This window comes from Hevea brasiliensis, chromosome 2, assembly GCF_030052815.1.
Source record: "Hevea brasiliensis isolate MT/VB/25A 57/8 chromosome 2, ASM3005281v1, whole genome shotgun sequence".
NCBI classification, from domain to species: domain Eukaryota; kingdom Viridiplantae; phylum Streptophyta; class Magnoliopsida; order Malpighiales; family Euphorbiaceae; genus Hevea; species Hevea brasiliensis.
The window spans coordinates 9,304,617-9,323,579 of NC_079494.1; the positions used below are offsets into that span (position 1 = coordinate 9,304,617).

Here is an 18,963-nt window from a genome sequence, read left to right on the forward strand (position 1 = left end):
ATCAAGAGCAACAAGTGATAGAAGCTATGGCAAATAACAACAACAGATCAATTAAGGATCATGCTTTTCCTAGTTTTGAAGATTTTAGACCAAGTATTACAAGGCCTAGAGTGGAAGCAAACAACTTTGAGTTGAAGCCCTCACTTTGTCAAATGGTTCAACAATCATAGTTTGGGAGAGGTCCTATTGAGAGTCCACATGTGCACCTGCACATTTTCTTGCAATTAGTGATATGCTGAAGATAAATAGAGTGTCAGATGATGCCATCCGGTTGAGATTATTTCCTTTTTCTTTGAAGGATCGTGCTAGGGAGTGGTTGCATTCACTACCTCCGGTTTCAATAACTATTTGGGATGAGTTGTCACAAGCTTTCTTTGCTCAATATTTTCCTCCTAGTAAGACTGCAAAATTGAGAAATGAATCAACTTCTTTCAGACCAAGGGATGATGAGAGTCTCTATGAAGCTTGGGAGAGATATAAGGATCTTCAAAGGAGATGTCCACATCATGGAATCCTTAAATGGATGTTAGTTCAACATTTCTATAATGGTCTTTCTTCAGCAATTAAAAGTATAATTGATGCATCTTGAGGAGGTGATCTTATGAAGAAGTCAGAAGACAAAGCTTATTCAACATTGGATAAAATTGCGTACAACAATTATCAATAAAGCTATAAAAGGAATGAAATGAAGAAGCCATCAGCTAGTGTTTATGATTTAGATGCCATGAATATGTTCAATGCCAAATTTGATGCTTTAACGAGAAAAATGGATAAGTTAAACGTGAAGGTTGATTCTTCAATTGGAGGATCTAGTCATGTAGAAGATGTTATCGCAGGAAATATGCATTGTATCAATAATTTTCCTTCATGTGGGCAAGAGTTTGGAAATGAGCAAGTTGATTTCACTGGGAATTACAATCAGAAACTAGTTGGTAATCCTTTTTCTGCTACATATAATGCAGCATGGAGAAATCACCCTAACTTTTCTTAGGGAGGTCGACAAGTACAGCAGCAGCAGAATTATCAACAACCTCCTAATTTCCAGCAGCAATAGCAGAATTTTTAGCAAAATAGAGTACCACCTGGATTTCCACTACAAAGGAATCAAAATGCACCTATTCCATAACTACTAGTTCAATCTTCAGACCAAGATTTAATTTTAAAGTCTATGATGGAGAATTTCTTAGCTGCTTAACAGAAACGAGGAGAAATGATTGAATAATTAACTTTAAGAATAGATCAGCTTGCCACTCATAACAGGATGTTGGAAAATCAAATAGCTCAACAAGTAAGTTCTTCTAGTAAAGCACAAGGAAAACTTCTAAGTCAATCAGAGAATCCTAGAGAACATTGCAAGGCAGTGATCCTAAGGAGTGAGAAAATTGTGGGAGATAAAAAGAAAGATGAGGTAGATGAGGAAAAGAAGAAAGAAGATGAAGACAAGAATGAATCTATTTCAAATCATGATGAAGTTGATGAGGAAGCAAACAAAAAGAAGGAAGTTGAAAAAGAAGAAGAGGAAAAGTATGTGCCTCCACCACCATACAAGCCACCATTGCCATATCCTCAGAGGTTTTAGAAAGCAAAGCTAGATAAGCAGTTTGGAAATTTTTTGAAAGTTTTAAAAGAGTTATACATCAACATTCCATTTACAGATGCAATTTCTCAAATGCCCTCATATGCTAAGTTCCTAAAGGAAATCTTGTCAAACATGAAAAAATTGGAGGATTATGAAATTGTTGCACTTACTAAAGAATGTAGTGCTATATTACAAAATAAGCTTCCTCCTAAGCTTAAAGATCCTGGAAGTTTCTCTATTCCATATCATATTGGAGAGACAAGTATTGAAAAGGCATTGTGTGATCTTGGAGCTAGTGTAAGTTTGATGCCACTATCTAAATGTGAAAAGTTGAAGGTTGGAGAATTGAAGCCCACCACCATTTCTTTGCAATTGGCTAATAGATCTATCAAATATCCAGTGAGAATTTTGGAGAATGTGCCATTGAAGGTTGGAAAAATTTTTATTCCTGTGGATTTTGTGGTTCTAGAGATGGAGGAGGATGTAAGAACACCCATCATACTTGGAAGACCATTTTTAGCTACTGTAGAAGCTAATATAGATGTGAAGAATGGGAAATTGAAGTTGAAAGTGGGAGAAGAGGAAATAAAATTCAATTTATTCCAAGAATCCAAGAAATTAGTGTGGTAAATTCGTACAATAGGGCGGATGTTATAGAAAATGATATTAGAATGGAAGATATTAAGTTGGAGGGAAGTCAAATTACTCTTCATTCTCAGTATAATCAGCATACAGTGCAAAAAAAAAAAAAAAGTCACCTTTGCCACCTCCTTTTGATAAGAATGAAACTCTAAGAGTAAAACTTAAGGCTCCATCTAAACAACTCAAAGTAGAAGGTTCATCTAAAGTTTGTAAGAGTAATTTGCAAGGTGTGGTTGGGATTCTAAACAAAGCAACAGGTGCTTTCATAATCAATGGGAAAAAGTTGAAGTACAAATTTATTGCATCACCTGTTGAGAAGGGAGGTAACACTTTCCAAATTCCAAACACTATGAACTGAAAAGGGGTCAAGCTAATAACCTTAAATTAGCTCTTCTTAGGAGGTAACCCAAGTTTATTTTTAGCAGTTTACTAATTTTCTTTTTTTCATCCCTTATAACTCAAATTTTGATATTTGTCTAATTTTTTGTTTGTAGGCGAAATGCAAAGATTGGATGTTTTGGAAAATGCGGCAAAGAAAACTATGTTGCTGATTTATGGGAAGTTTTCTGTGTTTCTTTTAATTTGTTGGTAAACAGTAAATTTTTTTCCATGATGATGTGTTGTTTGAGCTAGAATGAAATTAGAAAATTTAGTTGAGAGAAATTGATGATAAGAATTAAATTTTGCTCTAGGATTGTGCAATGATGCTTAACATGTTTGTATTTAATTTTGACTTATTTCAGTGTTTTAGCTATGTTTATTTATATGTGTTAGTTTGACCAATTCAGCTTATTTTAAATTTGTTAATCTTGAAGGGATGATTGCTATAATTTGAAGTTAGTAATATGCTGCAAGAATGAAGGGTAACTGTTGTTTGGGGAATTATTCTGCACTTTTATCTCATTATGAATAGTATTTTTTTTAATGCCAAATTGCTATTAGGTTGAATATACTTTGCTGGAATGAGGAAGTTTGGTTGATATATGTGTTTTGAAGTGTTAATTTGGTGGAAATTTAATATAAAGTGTCAAGGTATTGATTTTTGTTATTTTGAGTGTCAAGCATGCATTAAAGATTAAGTTTGTTGCATATCATGCGAACAGTACTTTCTTGACTTTTATTGGATATATTGAATATGCTTTGATGGTATGAGTATATGGGTTGACAATATATGATATTGAGTTAAACTTTTGTGTTTTGAGATGTGAACTACGATTGAGATCTATTTTGAAGTGTTTTGGGAAATAATTCATGCTGATTTGGTTATTCCTTAGTAGAGTATTTTTAGAATTTTGGGTTTTTAGAGTGAAATCTTGAGTTTTATATCAGGTCTGATAGTATTGAGTATGACATGCCTCATACTAAGGGTTATGCTATTATGTGAGCTATTTGAATTGCTTAAAACTGTAAAATTTTTGAAACCCACCGAAATTTTCAGGGGGCATGACATGCCCCATGTTGGTACCCAGTGTCAGTTAATCAGCATTCAACACAGGGCATGCCAATTTAACTTTACTTCAACATGCCTCATGCTACTCAATCAGCGCACATGTTCACCTAAAAACCTAAACTCTAAAATTTTCCAATTCACTTTTCCCTTTTTCACCTCACTCGCTTCTATTTAATTTGATATAATTGGGATACTTTTGCACATGTTTTCTTTGAGCTACATTGTTCATATTATTTTGAGCTTAATTTTGAATTAATTATTCTTATTTAGCTTTAATTCCTAATTGTACATACTGTATGAGCTGATTACTTTATTCACTGTTTGTCCATCTATGCATTCATTTTAAACATTGAGGACAATGTCTCATTTGAGTTTGGGGGAGGCAAAATTTTTGCAAAATTTTTAATCCTTTTTATTTGCATTACTTAAATTCCATTTTATTTATACTTAGTTACTTAGTTCACATACACCATACACCTACACCATGTAAATATATACACTTGCATATAGTTATCATATAGATTATGTATAGTTTTTATTTCATTTTTTTTTGTTTTTATTTCATTTTTGCATTTATTTTAGGAATCATGCATACATAAAAAATAAATATTTACCTAATTCTTAGAAGATTGATAATCATTTTGAAAAGCGATTAAGCTTGCCTCTAGATGGATTTGATGGATTGAAGGTTCCAGATTGGTATAAGGTTATAAGATTCTTATCTAGGTTTATATCTTCTTAGCCAAGGGCCACCTAATTAATTACATTGAGTTTTGAGTGCTTAAGGAAAACTCTAAAGTAAGAAATAACTAATTGTGTCTCACCAATCCTAGAACAAGCCTTCTAGACATTTCAAGGCGAAATCTTAGTATTCACTTGAAAGAGAAATGATCAAGGCATTCTTTGAATTTTAAATCCACATTTTTAGCCTTAACCAACTCCACTTTAAAATTTCCTTTTGAAACTAATTTGAGCCTTCATTTATACCCCTTATTTCCTTGGCACCCATAATTTACCTAGCCATAAACCTAAACACTTGCCTACCCTTTATGAGAATAATTTGATTAAGTGATAGATATGTTATCTAAAAAAAAAAAGGGTATATATCAATCAAGTGGGAGAAGTACTAAAGTAAAATTGGCTAGCAATCATATAATGTTAAAAAAAAAAAATTATTTACCACCCAAGTATACAAATAAATGAGTTTGGAGGTGGATTAAAAAGGGACAATTGCAATGCAAAATTCAATGTTATTTATGTAGTCCCTAAAAGAGTTCAAAAATTGTATGCTAGCATTAGTGATTTATTGTAAAGTTCTTCCTCTCATTTAATTCTTAAAAAATAATAATAAAAAAATAAAAATAAAAATATATAAGAAAAGTGTATCTTTATCTTTCTTAACAATTTAATTGTTATCATATTTTGCTTCCCTTTTTTCTTTTCTTTGTTAGCCATATTATTACCCCTTAGCCCCATTACAACTATTAAAAGTTTTTTTGATTTCTTGATTGTGTTTTGCTATATTAATAAAGATTGGAATGGGTGGTTTGCCTATGGGATTGGCACATTATTCCTCTATTTAATTATTTCCATTATTATTTGAGACTCTTTAGTTTATGGATTGTTTTAGAGCCTATTTGAGCATGATTTCTCTATGTAATTGATTGGTTTGGGTTTGATGAAATGAATAATTGACCCAAGGCTGAGTGGTGATAACTTTGGTGAAAATTGAATTCCTTATACCTTGAAGGTGGGTATATGGTTTGTTGGTGGCTAGAGGTAAGTTTGAGAGCTTTGATGAGTAATTTTCATGAATCTAAGAAAAAGGTACCCCAATTACATATAATTGTTTTTAATTTGCTTGACGACAAGTAAAGATTTGAGTTTGAGGGAATTTGATAAACCCATTTTGTATAGGTATTTTAGGATAATTTTGCATCCATTTTGCCCTTTTTAGTTTAGTAATTTTATGCTTTTAATACTTATTTTAGTTAATTTATTAATTTTAGTTTCATTATATTTGATTTTTAGAATTTTAATGTTTTTGATAGGTTTTAATAAGATTTAAAGGCAAAAAGGTCCATATAGAAGAAATTCAAAGTGATTTGAAAGCTTGAAGTAGTGTGAAAAATGAAGAAAATTTGCCTAAGAAAGAATACCAGCCAAGATTTTCAAGGGCTTCAACATCAACATGCCCCGTGTTGAAGGTTGTGTGAAGAAAAGAGTCATCTAGCAGTGTGAAGAAAAGAGTCATCTAGCAGGAATCCACATGAGGTATGTAAATTCAACACTGGGTCGTGTAAACAAAGATTTTGGAACAAAACACGCCAAAAGTTTCAAGAACTTTAACATGTTCCATGTAGCGGGTTGTGCGGCCAAAGATTTTGGAACAAAGTCTACCGAAAGTTTCAAGGACTTCAACATGCCCCGTGTAGCTGGTCATGCAAAATCTAAAGGCTCTTCCTCTGAATCAACATGAGGTATGTGGAAAATAACTTAAATCAACATGAGGCATGTGGGATGGCGCTGGCAGATTTGTTGACATAAAAATTTTTTCTCTTTTCATACCTTTTACACCTTTTGTCTTTATCCCTTTAGAGATCATTTTTAGGGCAAAGCTTGAGGGGATATATAAGTATCATATTCTCATTTTTACCATAAGGAGAAAGAGAGAGAAAAATCAAAAGAGGAAGGAAAGAAGGAACCACACCATTTTTGGAGGAAGAACACCTGCAGAGTGTCATTTCCAGCTTCCATTTTCATTGATTCGGACTCTCTTCTTCTAGGTTCTTTTATTTTTAGTCTTATTTTCATATTTTCTTGCTCTATTTCATGCTTACCACTTGTAAATACAAGCATGAGTGAGTAGATACCTAGGATTTCAGAGTTGGGTGTAATGATTTAAGTTTTATTTGTGGATTTGAACTGGTTTTAACCAGATTTTAGTATATATAAGTTTTAATTCTTATCTTGTGTGCTTATTTACATACCCATTGTTGGTACCCTTTGGGTTTTATTCTTAATCTTAGATTGAAGGACCGAGAGGTGAAAATCTATGATAGATAATCAAGATAATAAACTTAATCACCTAGTGTTAGAAATAAACTAGCGGGTTAAGAGGAATTTCAAGTTGATTAAAGTGCTTAAAGGGTTTTGGGTAATTAAATATCGCATGAGAATAGGGTTTAGTTTCCTTTAAAACACTCTTTAGTTTGCTTGAAAGAGAAATTAAAGGAAATAAGAATCAACTTTCTTCAAACTTGTATTTCCCTTAATCTTGGTTTTGCCTATCCAAATCCTGATAAAATTTACTTCATGAACATCAACTCTGGAATCAATTTTGCCATTAATCAATTAAATTCTTAATTACTTGCTGAAATTATAGCAAATTAGTATAGTGCTTAGAATTTTAATTGCTTAATTCATTATAAATTTCTTATTTTCCTAATTTAATTTGTTGTATCTCTTACTCTATTTTTGGCACAAATTATCGATAGCCCAAATAATCGTGACTTTTATAGTTTGGTACTCAAACAACAAATCTCTGTGAGATGATATCTTTTCTTTACTACTTGAAAGACCCGTATACTTGCAACCATAAATCTATGACCAGTAATCTTTGGAGGCTTGATCCGAATGCCTAATGGCCCGTCTCGGAATATAGTAAAGATTAATGTTGATTCTAGAGTTTTTAGATGCTTCAGATGCATTCCAAATAGTAAATTTAGCAAAGGTGAACAGAATTTCCCTGGCTAAAATCTAGAGATCCCGATAGCCAACTGATGCAATTTCGATGGCATTGGACTCCCCTCAATCCCAATTTTTATTTTTGACCAATAGACCTTGATTTAGTGGCTGGAGGAGAGAGAATTAAAGAGATAAAATGGGTATTTCATAGTTTTTTGGCTAGATTCCGACCAATCGGTGACTAGTTTGGACTATCAAACCCAAGGATTGTGATCTACACTTCACAAGCTTCAATTTGACACCAATTATGTCTTGATCAAAGATCGAATGAAGAAGATGCTCATCGGAAAGCCTAAACTCTATCAGCTGATATTGGACGATTAGGAAAGGAATTTCAATAAACCGCTTTAAGATCTGTGACTAGCCATTTTCATGAATTCCATAAGTGTACTCAGATTAGCAATAGCTCATTGGACTCAGGATTGAGTTTTTGGGCTGATTCGTACACCCAACAGCTCGTTCGAAAAATAGTCAAGATTATAGTTGATTCCAACATTTTCATACATTTTGGACTCGTTCCAAATGGTAGATTTGGCAAAGATGAACGGAGCTCGCCATCTTTTTCCTTCCAACTAAACCATTTACAATCAGGTCATCAGCTTTGTGAGTTAGATATTGATTATTTTTATAATTTCAATATTATTTATATTCTAGAATGTTCATGCATTTTATAAATATAGATATGAATATAATTAATAAAATAAATTTTAGGCATTCTTGTTGCTGCATATATATTTTTTGATATTTACTTATGTTTATTGCCTTGAGAATAATTTGGAGCTGTATATATTATATTATATATGGTATATGATGGATATTAATTGGATGGATAGACGCAGCTATGACCTGATCTTTATGGATATGGAAAGACGGAATAGGCACGATTTTAAGTTGATTTCACTCGCTCTCACACATGGATTTAAGCATCCGGCTTGAGTTGAACTTGTTAGCAGGATTTGAATTAAAAGAGTTATTATAAGAAATTAACTCCCATATTTATATATGGATGTGTTATATTAGGTACGTACATAGCTTCAAATTATTTTCTCATGCAAATATTAGTTGAATTTGTTTGTTATATATGTTGGATGTATATTTCGTGGTAGAATTATACTAGTTTTAGGTAATTATAGAAATTGTATCTGTAATTAATATCTAAACTCTCCGAGTCAAACGCTCATTCTTATTCAACATATTTTTCCTAGGTTTTAGGAGGAGCATTTTTCTTATAGTCTTATCTATATTTTTTTCCGTAGGGTATATATTGTTTATATAGAATTATTTATATATTTATTTTAGAACTTTGCTATGACATTAATATATTTTCATAGATTGTGATAATTGAAAATGAAAAATGATATTAAATGGATTTTGGTTATCAGGGTTGAGTTGAGCTCTCCGAATTATTGTGTTGTATGTTGGGTTGAGTTAGACTTCTCAAGTTGTTTTATAATATTTTATTCTGTATGTTGGGTCTTGAGTTTGAATCTAATATTGGGTGAGGCTTACTATAAGTTTCAAGGACCTTATGCCGATCTAAGTCTAATACCGGTCTAGTTTAGAAATCAAGTCACGACACAAAATAATAAACCACAACATATTTTTTTTTAATTACAAATTCAAGTTATAAAAAAAAAAAGTCAATTAGCACATGGAAGGAGATCAAGCATCCCTATTCCAACAAAAGGGAAATGTCGGCCATGACGATGGCAATGGGTTTTGACAACGGCCGAAGATGGCAACATGAATGGAAAACAGTGAAAGAAAGTATTGAAAATGGGAAGAGAGAAAGTTGAAAGAGAAATGAACAAAAAAAAATGCGACAATGAAATTAGGGATTTAGTTTTCAATTATCGATATGTCTGATGGATTAGCGAAGGATTAAACTTCGTCTTTAATTTCATCGTTGATTTGTCATTTATTGACTTCGAATAAAATCAATTGTTAATGTTTCTAAACTTTGTTGATATATTTAATTATTAGTGACAGTTTTAAATTCGTTACTAATTTGATTTTTTAAAGTGCTCTTTTTTTTTAAAATGTCAAAAAGCTCTGTACAAATAAAAATAAAATTGTGGAGCAATTCATTCGAGGGAATTCAATTAAAAATTAATATTATAAGGGCCGTTTAACAATAAAGTAAATACGATTTATTATTCAAAGAAATTTTTAAATATAATCATCATATATACCAGTATTAAGACTATTGATCATGATGAATCTCATTTAAACGAGAATATATTTACTGTACATACAACATTTACACTGTATAAATTCTAAGGTTTCCTCGGAGCCAAAATCAAGGATTTTTAGTAGTTGACTAGGAATGGAAATTCTCTCTAAACAAATATTCTAATAGATTGTCTTTGACAAATTCAAATAGGATTTACATTGTTAGCCTCCATAACATCTCCTTAAATTATGACTCCTATATCAATAGTTCTTCTCATGTATGATTTTACAGATAATCTAATCCCTCTCAAATCTCGAATAAAATCATCCCTCTCTTAGGTATCAAAGTGAATCCGAGTAACAACCCAAGATCCTCTTTGAACTTTTCTCTGTTCGCAGATTTTTAATGTAAGGGCTTAGAAGTCATTATGGTCATCACTTGCCGGCCAAATCCCTCCTACTTAGAAAATAGACAAATGTCGTCTAGTTACACGACTGGAAAGCTCCTAGCATGAATGATTTACTGAGTCATGGCTGTCGTGTGGTAAGTGAACTCGTTGGAGTTAGGATAGTGTACCAAATTTAGTGACATGCATACTAGTGAGTGAATTTCCTTGTTCAATTATTTATTGGTGTTGTTCTGGTGCACCTGAAATGAACTGCGCACCTCAAGAGTGATCTACTTATATGATGTTACAAAGAAAGAAGCCATCCTTCACACCGGGAAGAAAACAATCCTATAACTTATAACAAAGGAGCTAGTTTGTACACTGCAGCGCTTCATAGTGTGGAGAGTAGTTTGATCATGGCATTTCGAGGTCTGCACTGTGCTTGCAATGGAATAGCTCTGGGCATGGTAAGCCCTGTTCCCTCTTCCATGTTGATCTCTTCCTTGCCAACTCTTTCCCACTCAAAGGACTGAATCAAGCAACCTAATGTTAGACCTATCACTCGCTTGGCCAGACCAGCCCCTGGACATGCCCGCCTTCCAGCACCAAATGGAAGCAGTTTGTACCCTTCTCCTTCTCCACCTTCAAATCTCTCTGGCATGAATTTTGTTGGCTCCACCCAAAGCTTGGGGTTTCTGTTCATGCTCCATGTATTGACCAGTAACATCGTTCCGCGCGGCACATAAAACCCACAAACAGTGCAATCTGCGGATGATTCGTGTGGTAATAAAAGCGGCGCAGGTGGAAAGAGTCGAAATGTCTCGTTAATTATGTTTTGCAGGTAACTTAGTTTTGGTACATCAGTTTCATTCAATAGGTGCTCTTGTCCAACAACGGCTTCAATTTCAGCAAAAGCCTTTTGCATTGCTTCTGGATGGTTTAGGAGAAGCGACATTGCCCAATCTAGAGTAGCTGCTGAAGTTTGAGATCCTGCAGTCAGTGTTGACTGGGCATAATTTTTGAAATGGTTAATAAAGTCTCTGAAAAGTAGGAGCATATCCAAATTACTAGTTTGCAAACTTCAGTAACAGAAGAGTCAAATGCCCAACTTCTGTAATTAATGTTTAATGAACGCTCATCTTGTATTCACAATCAAATATTGCCAAAGTGAGCTGCACTCAAGCCAATCAGTTTAAGTAGGATCATAAGTTTGCATACTTACCAGTATAACACCTTTTATGGTTTGATCAGTATAGAATTCTGGTTCTGTCTCTTTGACTGATAACATAACATCAATCAAAGTCATGTTTCTCTTCTGTTTGCTTGCATCAGACAGATTCTCTGATGAATATGAGTCACTCCTTGCTTTCCGATGCTCTTCAATGAGGGCCTGCAAGAATTTATCCATCTTCTTCTTCAATCTCAGCATCCTTTTCTCAACCCCTTGGTAATCCACCCACTGTAGCACTGGAAAGTAATCATTTAGATTTGAACTTCCACGAAGTGCCTCCATTTCTTTAATGGTGTCCTGCAACAATTCTCCTTCTTGATCCATGACAGCTTTTCCATAATAACGCTTTCCTGCTATCATTCTCATCATGTTATTGAAAGTAAGCTCCAAGAACTTTGATGTGAGCAATACCTTAGCTGATTCTCTTCTTGAGTCCTGAAATAGTTGTTTGAGCAACAACCGAACCTCCTCTGTTCGAATACCAGAGAACATTGCAGTACGGCTAGTAGAGAAGAGTTCTGTGGTTGTGAGACGCCTGAGATTGCGCCAGTGGTCGCTGTAGGAGGAGAAACCCATAGTCGAAGAGTTGTAATTGAGATGCTTCCCAGCAAGCGAGTGAGGACGGTTCGCAAATATGACATCGTTTCTAGTAAAGCACTCTTCAACTGCAGACGGTGAGGAGATCACTAGGACTTTACGAGTTCCATATTGTAGAAATAAGATGTCACCATACCTCAAAGAAAGTTCGTGTAGAGTTTGGTGAACTGGTTGCTTTAGCAAGTGGAGGTGACCTATTATAGGACGGGTTGGTGGAATAGGTGGGAGGTTCTTGGGGTTTCCAAGTCTGTGGAATGTAAACTTAGCTGCAAACACAAAGAGGACTACTACTAGGACTGCCAACTTCAACCATTGAGCTACCTCCATTTGCCTGGAATGTCTACTGTTTTGGATGAGAAATGGAAAACCCTAACTCCAAAAGAATCACAAAGCGATTACAGCTCCACAGCGTCACTGAAAGGGGTGCATTGTTTAGTAGGAAACAGTTCAGAGGTACATTGTTTTCTCTGTAATTGTGGGGTTTAAACATTAAAGATTAGTTGTTTCATGTGATGTGACATAATAATTAATCGTCTTTGTATTTGCCGAACATCAATTTGTGCATATCTGATTGTATTCATTCCATCTTAACAAATCAAATTTAAAAAAATCAATAAAGTTGAAGACAAAAACTCAGACTTATACCAATTAATCTAAGGGCAAATTCCATATTTAAATTGGCAATAATGTTATTAATAAAAGGAAAAAGATAAAAATAAAGAAGAGAGAATCTCAGGGCGGCAATTTTTTTTTTTAAAAGATGAAGGTAGTTTCCATTAAGAGTAAAAGGCTTATAAGTATAGGCCTCCATACAATAACCTTAATATGCTCATAGGCGTAAGGCTTACAACAAGAAATGGATCAAATAGAGGCGCAAGGAGACGAAAAAACGTAGCTCATAAAATATAAGGCCCACGACCCAGTCCATAAAAATCCTAGAGCTAGGAACAGAGCTTGAAGGAGGTAGCTTCATGTCAGTTATCAGCTCCTCCAAACACACAGGAAGATCGCAACACCAGAAGAAGAAAAGTAAGATGCTACTATTGAAAAGCTGATTTAGAAACTTGAGATTTTACAAGAAAAACCATAGCCGTTCTTCCCTTAGCCTCAATCTCAGCAGCCCTTTAACCCATGTATAGAACTAGCAGCCTTCGAAGTGGTGGCTCATGGCATTTGACTCTCATCTAGTCTTGAGGGCCAGACACCAGTCATTGGCAAGAAGGCCTCAAAGTTACCATTCACAGCCTCAAAGCCTGGCACAGTGATTGAGCATAGACATGCACAACCTAGTCGACTGGTATTATGGGTCCGCAAAGACAAAAGTAGATCAATAAAGAACCCTCTCGAAAGAAGAACCAGACTAGCAAACCGCAAAAGAATCCAAGCAAAAACTATCAACAACCCAATCCAAAGGTGGGAAGGGAGAAACTCACTTCCGGCTTAGGTTAAATGTCATCTCCTATCCAAAAGGGGTAGGGTATAGCTGCTAAACGGCAGAGAAAAGGAAACTATGGCCCTGAAAGGAAACTCTAAAACAGAGAGAAAAAAAGAAATCTACCCGCAAACGGAGCCACATTGGGGCCAAAGGGCATTGCCCCCTAAAATTTTGAAATTCGGGTTTAATGATAATTTTTTAAAAATTAAAAAAATCTTTACGAGTTTTAAAAGTTTTAAAGGATGTAATAGTAATTTTATAAAAAAAATTTTAAATTATTTATTAAAAAAATAATACTAGTAGTAAAATATAAATTCACTTAAAAAAATTTAAATTCTTATTATCTTTTATCCTCGTATTCTTCATCAATTATATTTTATTATTTTTTTCATCAAATAAATTTATAATCATTAATTTTTATTTTTTAAATTTTAAATTATTAAACAATATCATTAAAAAAAAGTCTAACATAATATTATTATCATTTTTTTATCAATTTAAAATATTAATAATTTTCTTCTTATAATTTCATTCCTATTTTAGATTTTTTTTCATGTTGAAATGTCTTTATACTCACGTTAGAATTTTTTTTATAATATTAGTAGTTAAATCATATCATTTATTTTATTTAACCTATAATTTTAATTAAATTTAATTCTTATAATTTTTTAAAAATATATATATTTAAATAAATTAAATAAATTTTTTTAATATTAAATCATTAATATATTTTAAATTTAATAATTCATGACATTAATAATTTATTATATTTTTAAATTAATAATAATTTCATTTAATTTTATTAAATTAATTTTTTATAAAAAATGAAAAATTTTATTTTTATCATTATATTTATTAAATATTTTTATTTTATAGTTATGAAATAATTCTATCAATTAATTATTATAAAATTTCAATCAATTTTTTTATTAATATCTAAATAAATAATTTATTAATAAATTATATATTTTAATCGACCCTCTAAAGTCTAAACTAAATTTCTGCCACTGTGGCTGTCTATTCGAATTCAAGATGTTTTAATTTGGCTCTTTAAAATCAAGTTTCAGAGCAGCAAAAACTGAAAGGATAAAGCATATATCTTTAGTGGTATAAAACAAAATGGAGCTTAGACTTCTTATTTATTTATTTTTTTAAATATCCAAAGTCTTTGACTGAATGGCACGTAAATTTCTAAGAAATGTGAGCCTAATATATTAGAAGATGGGATCAAGGTAGAATGATTGTAATTTGATGTAAGTTTAATTTTTTCGCTTTTTAATTATTACCTTCTAAAAATTATGTTTTGTTAATTTTTTTTTTATTTTTTCTATAAAATAAAAATGATAATAGAAAATATGTTCGGCAAATATATGATTTTTTAAACTTTTATTACATTAATCCATTTAATATGATGGAGGTGGGAGGATAGGTAGAGGTGGTGGTCACAATGACAGATGCAGAAATTCAATTGAGCCCAATTAAAATATGTGATTTATTAATCACTTACTTGAGTTTAAGTTTTGATTAAATAAGTTGATTGACTGATGATACTAGTTTTACAATGATAGGATGGCTACATAATTATAAATACAAAAATAAGCACTTTAATTTTTTTAAGTAAGTTTTACTTGTTAAAAATCAAATGAAATTGCTATTAATTAAAATATGTAATGAATATTTAATATTATGAATTACTAAATTTAAAATATATTAACAACTTAAATTTAAAAAGCTTGCGCAATTTATTTTAAATTTATTTAAAAAAACAATTATGAAAATCAAATTAAATTAAAATTATAACTCAACTAAACTAAACTCAACTAAGCCTTTATTCCAAAAATTTAGGGTCGGCTATATGGATTCGTTTTCTCCACTCTTAACGATTTTGGGTTAAAGCCTCAGAAATATGTAATGCTTCTAGGTCATGTTTTACTACTCTCCTCCAAGTTAATTTAGGTCTACCCATTTTCTTCTTTCTATCCTCTAACATAATGTGCTCAACTTGTCTAAATGGAGCCTCCGTATATCCACACTTCACATGACCAAACCACCTCAATCTCCCTTCTTTCAACTTATCCTCAATTGGCACCACTCCTACCTTTTCTTTAATACTCTCATTACGGACTTTATCTAGTCTAGTATGGCCACTTATCCACCTTAACATTCTCATCTCTACAACTCTTATCTTAGATGCATACGACTCCTTCAGTGCTCAACACTCACTACCATATAACATAGCGGGTCGTATAGCTGTACAGTAAAATTTTCCTTTCAACTTAATGGGAATCTTGTGATTACATAAAACTCTCATGGTACGTCTCCACTTCAACCATTCAGCTTTAATCCTATGACTAACATCCTCCTCACATCCCCCATATACTTGAAGGACTGAGCCGAGATATTTAAAGTGATTACTTTGGGACAGTACTACTCCATCCAAACTAACTCCTTCCCTATCACCAGTTTGGCCTTCATTGAACTTGCAATGTATGTATTCTATCTTCGTTCTACTTAACTTAAAGCCCTTTGACTCTAGAGTACTTCTCCAAAGCTCTAGCTTTCTATTGACTCCTTATCGCGTCTCATCTATCAGAACAATATCATCCATAAACATCATGCACCAAGGAATACTCTCTTGTATATTTTTCGTTAATTCATTTAAAACTAATGTAAAAAGGTAAGGGCTTATAGCTAATCCTTGGTGTAATCCAATTGAGATCGGAAAATCTCTTGTGTCCCCTCCCACTGTGCGCACAATAGTAGTTGCTCCTTCATACATATCTTTCAACACTTGCATGTACCTAATAGATACCCTCTTTTGTTCTAACACATTCCATAAGACATCTCTTGGAACACTATCATAAGCCTTCTCCAAATCAATAAAAACCTTGTATAGATCTTTCTTCACATCTCTATATTTCTCTATCAAACGTCTAATGAGAAAGATCGCTTCTATAGTTGAATGACTGGGCATGAAGCCAAATTGATTAAGAGAAATAGAAGTATTATGACGTAGTCGATGCTCCACAACTCTCTTCCACAACTTCATAGTATGGCTCATGAGTTTAATTCTCCTATAGTTTGAGTAACTCTGTATGTCTCCCTTATTTTTAAAAAATAGATACTAAAATACTCCTCCTCAATTCATCAGGCATTTTCTTTAAGTTTAGAATCTTATTACATAATTTAGTTAACCATGCCACTCCCATATCTCCCAAACACTTCCTCACCTTAATTGGTATTCCATCGGGTTCACAGGCTTTATACACTTTCATTCTCTTAAGTGCTTCCTTTACTTCTAAAGATCTAATCCTTTTAATATAATTCACATTCTTTTCTATTGTTCTATAGTCTATATTCACGCTATTACCATTTTGACTATTATTAAAGAAATCATTAAAATAATTTCTCCATCTTTCTTTAATATCCTCATCTTTCACCAACACTTTTCCTTCTTTATCCTTAATGCACCTAACTTGATTGAGATCTTGACATTTCCTTTCTCTCCTCCTTGCTAATCTATAAATATCTTTGTCTCCTTCTTTAGTTCTAAGTTTCTCATATAACTTTTTAAAGGCCTGTGCTCTTGCTTGACTAACTGCATTTTTTGCCTCTTTCTTTGCTATCTTGTACAGTTCATATGCCTCATTATTATCACATTTAGGTAATTTCTTATACAATTCCCTTTTTCTCTTCACTGCCTTTTGTACTTCCTCATTCCACTACCATCTCTCTTTAGAGGGTGGTCCATGTCCTTTAGACTCTCCAAGTACTTTTCTAGCTACTTCTCTAATCTTTGATGCCATCTGTATCCACATATCATTAGCCTCCATATCCAGCTTCTATGCTTCAGACTCGAGAAGCTCATTTTTGAACTTCACTTGCTTTACTCCTTTGAACTCCCACCACTTTGTTCGAGCTACACTATTTCTTCTGATCTTACTTGAATTGTTCCTAAACTTGACATCCAATATCACTAACCGATGTTGACTTGTTAAAGCCACTCCTAGAATGACCTTGCAATCCTTGCATAGAGCTCTATTTGTCTTCCTGGTTAAGAGGAAGTCAATTTAGCTTCTATGTTGCCCACTTTTGAAAGTCACTAAATGTGACTTTCTTTTTATAAAGTAGGTATTTGCTAGTATTAGGTCGTATGCCATAGCAAAATCCAGGATGCTTTTTCCCTCCTCATTTCGACTGCCAAAACCAAAACCTCCATGAACATTCTCATAACCTTGCCTATCACTTCCTACATGTCCATTCAAATCTCCACCAATAAAAATATTCTCTTCATTCGGTATGCTTTGCATTAAATCATCCATATCTTCCCAAAACCTTTGTTTACTCTCACTATCTAGTCCTATTTGTATGGCATAAACACTAACTATATTTATTGTTTCTCCTTCTAGTACTAGTTTTACTAGTATAATTCTATCTCCTACTCTTTTCACAGCTATTACAGCGTCTTTTAATGTCCTGTCTATGATTATGCCCACTCCGTTCTTGTTTCTCTCCTTTTCGGTAAACCACAGTTTGCACCCTGAATTATCCACTTCCTTGCTTTTCTCTCTTACCCATTTAGTCTCCTGAATGCAAGCAATATTCACCCTTCTCCTTTCTAAAGTATCCACAAGCTTCATTAATTTTCCTGTAAGTGATCCAACATTCCAAGTACTAACCCTGATCCTCCTTCTATCTTATTCCTTCCTAATTGGTCTCCTTCTATGATATCTTCTATTGTTTTCTATGTCTATTTTGTGCTCTGTTCCACTATTTGTTATACTATCTGTCCTATAGACTAACTTTTTACCCACACCCATCCATGATGTGGGAACCCTTGCTCACTTAATACCACACCCAGGCGCCGACATGGCACGTCACTTTCGATGAACTCCCTACACCCTTGCATATTTCTCACTACACCCGAGCTTCGATGTAGCGCGTCGTAAGTAGAGGACGCCCCAACGTTTATATCATTTGAATCCATATCATAAGGTGTGACGAAATTTTTACGCTAGTTGTCACCTACCGCAACCCTCCTCCTTTATCCGGGCTTGGGACAGGCTAAGCCCAAACTACTTAGGCGAAGTTTAATTAAAATTATAAAGCAAGTAAAATAAATAACATGTTTGTAGCTTCTAATATTATGGAAAAATATATATGTTTTTTCTAATCTAAGTATGAACAAAATTTCAACAAATGAGAGAGTCCAAAAATAGTTCCAAAATTATGAGAAGAAAACTACTATAATTTTACATTTGATAAAAAAAATGATGACAAAAATATATTAGACTTCACTTCAATGATTTTTAAAATACTCAAATGGTCCAGCGCCTCATAAAAATTTGATAAAAATAATAAAAAAAATATAAATTCCTTGAAAGTTATCATTATACCATTAAAAAAATTTTAAATTTTCAAGGGACTCAAAGCCCCTTTAGACCCAACGTAAATCTGAACCCTAAGTGGTGGGATGGTGGTAGGGTGGCAGTGATGGTGATGGAGGAGGTTGTATCACTTTGAATTGTTATTGTTTATAAATAGAATTTATTGATATAAAAATCAATTTTCTTACTTTAAAATTAATTTTAAAAATGTATAAATATATATATTTTTTGCTTTGAAAAAATAAAAGAGCAAAAAAAAAAAAATTTTTTTAACGATTTAATTTAATGATCTAAAGATTTGATCATAACTCATAAATATCAAGTTATTTTGAAA

General features: G+C 32.9%; 1 protein-coding gene and 1 non-coding gene across 2 annotated transcripts; both read right to left on the reverse strand.

Moving 5' to 3' along the window:
* Nucleotides 1-406: 406 nt before the first annotated feature.
* Nucleotides 407-513, reverse strand: LOC131178016 (small nucleolar RNA R71). The gene has a single exon (XR_009147147.1). It is a non-coding gene; the product is annotated as a small nucleolar RNA R71 (small nucleolar RNA).
* Nucleotides 514-10,212: 9,699 nt separating this feature from the next.
* Nucleotides 10,213-12,361, reverse strand: LOC110649646 (cytochrome P450 81Q32-like). Its single transcript, XM_021804312.2, has 2 exons — nt 11,202-12,361; nt 10,213-10,985 (listed from the first exon to the last, which is right to left on the reverse strand). The coding sequence occupies exons 1-2, from the start codon at nt 12,132-12,134 to the stop codon at nt 10,371-10,373; spliced, it is 1,548 nt and encodes a 515-aa protein (XP_021660004.2). The 5' UTR covers nt 12,135-12,361; the 3' UTR covers nt 10,213-10,370.
* Between the last annotated feature and the right edge of the window lie 6,602 nt (nt 12,362-18,963).